Source organism: Medicago truncatula, chromosome 2 (genome assembly GCF_003473485.1).
Source record: "Medicago truncatula cultivar Jemalong A17 chromosome 2, MtrunA17r5.0-ANR, whole genome shotgun sequence".
Taxonomy (NCBI): Eukaryota; Viridiplantae; Streptophyta; class Magnoliopsida; order Fabales; family Fabaceae; genus Medicago; species Medicago truncatula.
The window spans coordinates 1,869,648-1,870,698 of record NC_053043.1 but is presented as its reverse complement, the minus strand read 5'-3'; the positions used below and the strand labels follow the sequence as shown (position 1 = coordinate 1,870,698).

Genomic DNA, 1,051 nt, shown 5'->3' with positions numbered 1-1,051 from the left:
TGTGAAAAAACAAAACTATTAGCATTCAGCAAACAAATGATTACCAGATCAAATTCCAAATCAAACAATTGGCTAGATGACATTACCAGTAGGAAAATTAATCAATGCATATATAACATAATATATTGGAGTTTATTATTTAATAATAATTCGGTCCATACACGATGATTTCTTCAAGCGGAAGAAAGAACAGCATATATGAAATTCAAAACCTAAGAGATCGATAACATAATGTAGATAGAGAACTCTACAATTCATATCCTAACTCCTAAGTTTCAAAGAATCAAAGCGGTCGCCCCAAGGGCGACAACAAAGATCCCAACAAATGAGAATCCATGGGAAACAGCACCACTTTTGCGAGGTGCAGGAGCAGGAGCATGAGCAGGAGGAGAAGATACCGACGATGGAGAGAGAGGAGACACCGATGATGGAGATGGAGCAGCAGCTGGGGTAGTCAAAGAAGAAACTTTGGGAGATGTCGTTGGAGATTCTGCGACGGCGGTGAAAATGAACATTGCTACCAAGAGCATCATCATGCAAGTGCGAGACATTCTCAAAACTAGAGAGAGAAACAGAGTGAGTTCCAATGAGAGAGAGTGAGAGAGGTGAAGAGAAATGTATGAGTGAAAGAATAAGGGTCATTGATAGAGAATTTATAGAAGGAGAAAGCGCGTATTAAATCGAAACCATACAAGTGGAATTAGGGTTTGAGCAAAGAGATATTGTTGACCGTTGATCAAATAGTTTTCCAAATTAATAAAAATCGCTAAATTTAATAAGATTAAAATAAAAAATTAGAAAAATAGAAGGAGAAAGCGCGTATTAAATCGAGACCATACACGTGAAATTAGAGTTTGAGCAAAGCGATATTTTATTTTTTTGAAAGAGCAAAGCGGTATTGTTGAATGGTAATCAAATTGTTTTTCATATAATTAATAAAATTCTCTAAATTTTATAAGGTAAAAATAAAATAAAAATAGAAAAATCATTTGAAATTTAGAGTTTTATTGGTGACTCGTATCTGTAAAAAAGTTAATTCAAAACATAAATT

General features: G+C 34.3%; 1 protein-coding gene across 1 annotated transcript; it reads right to left on the bottom strand.

The window, feature by feature from the left end:
• Positions 1-275: 275 nt before the first annotated feature.
• LOC11434818 (classical arabinogalactan protein 1) lies at positions 276-551 on the bottom strand. The gene has a single exon (XM_003593192.1). It carries the CDS (start codon positions 549-551, stop codon positions 276-278), a length of 276 nt encoding a protein of 91 aa, XP_003593240.1.
• Between the last annotated feature and the right edge of the window lie 500 nt (positions 552-1,051).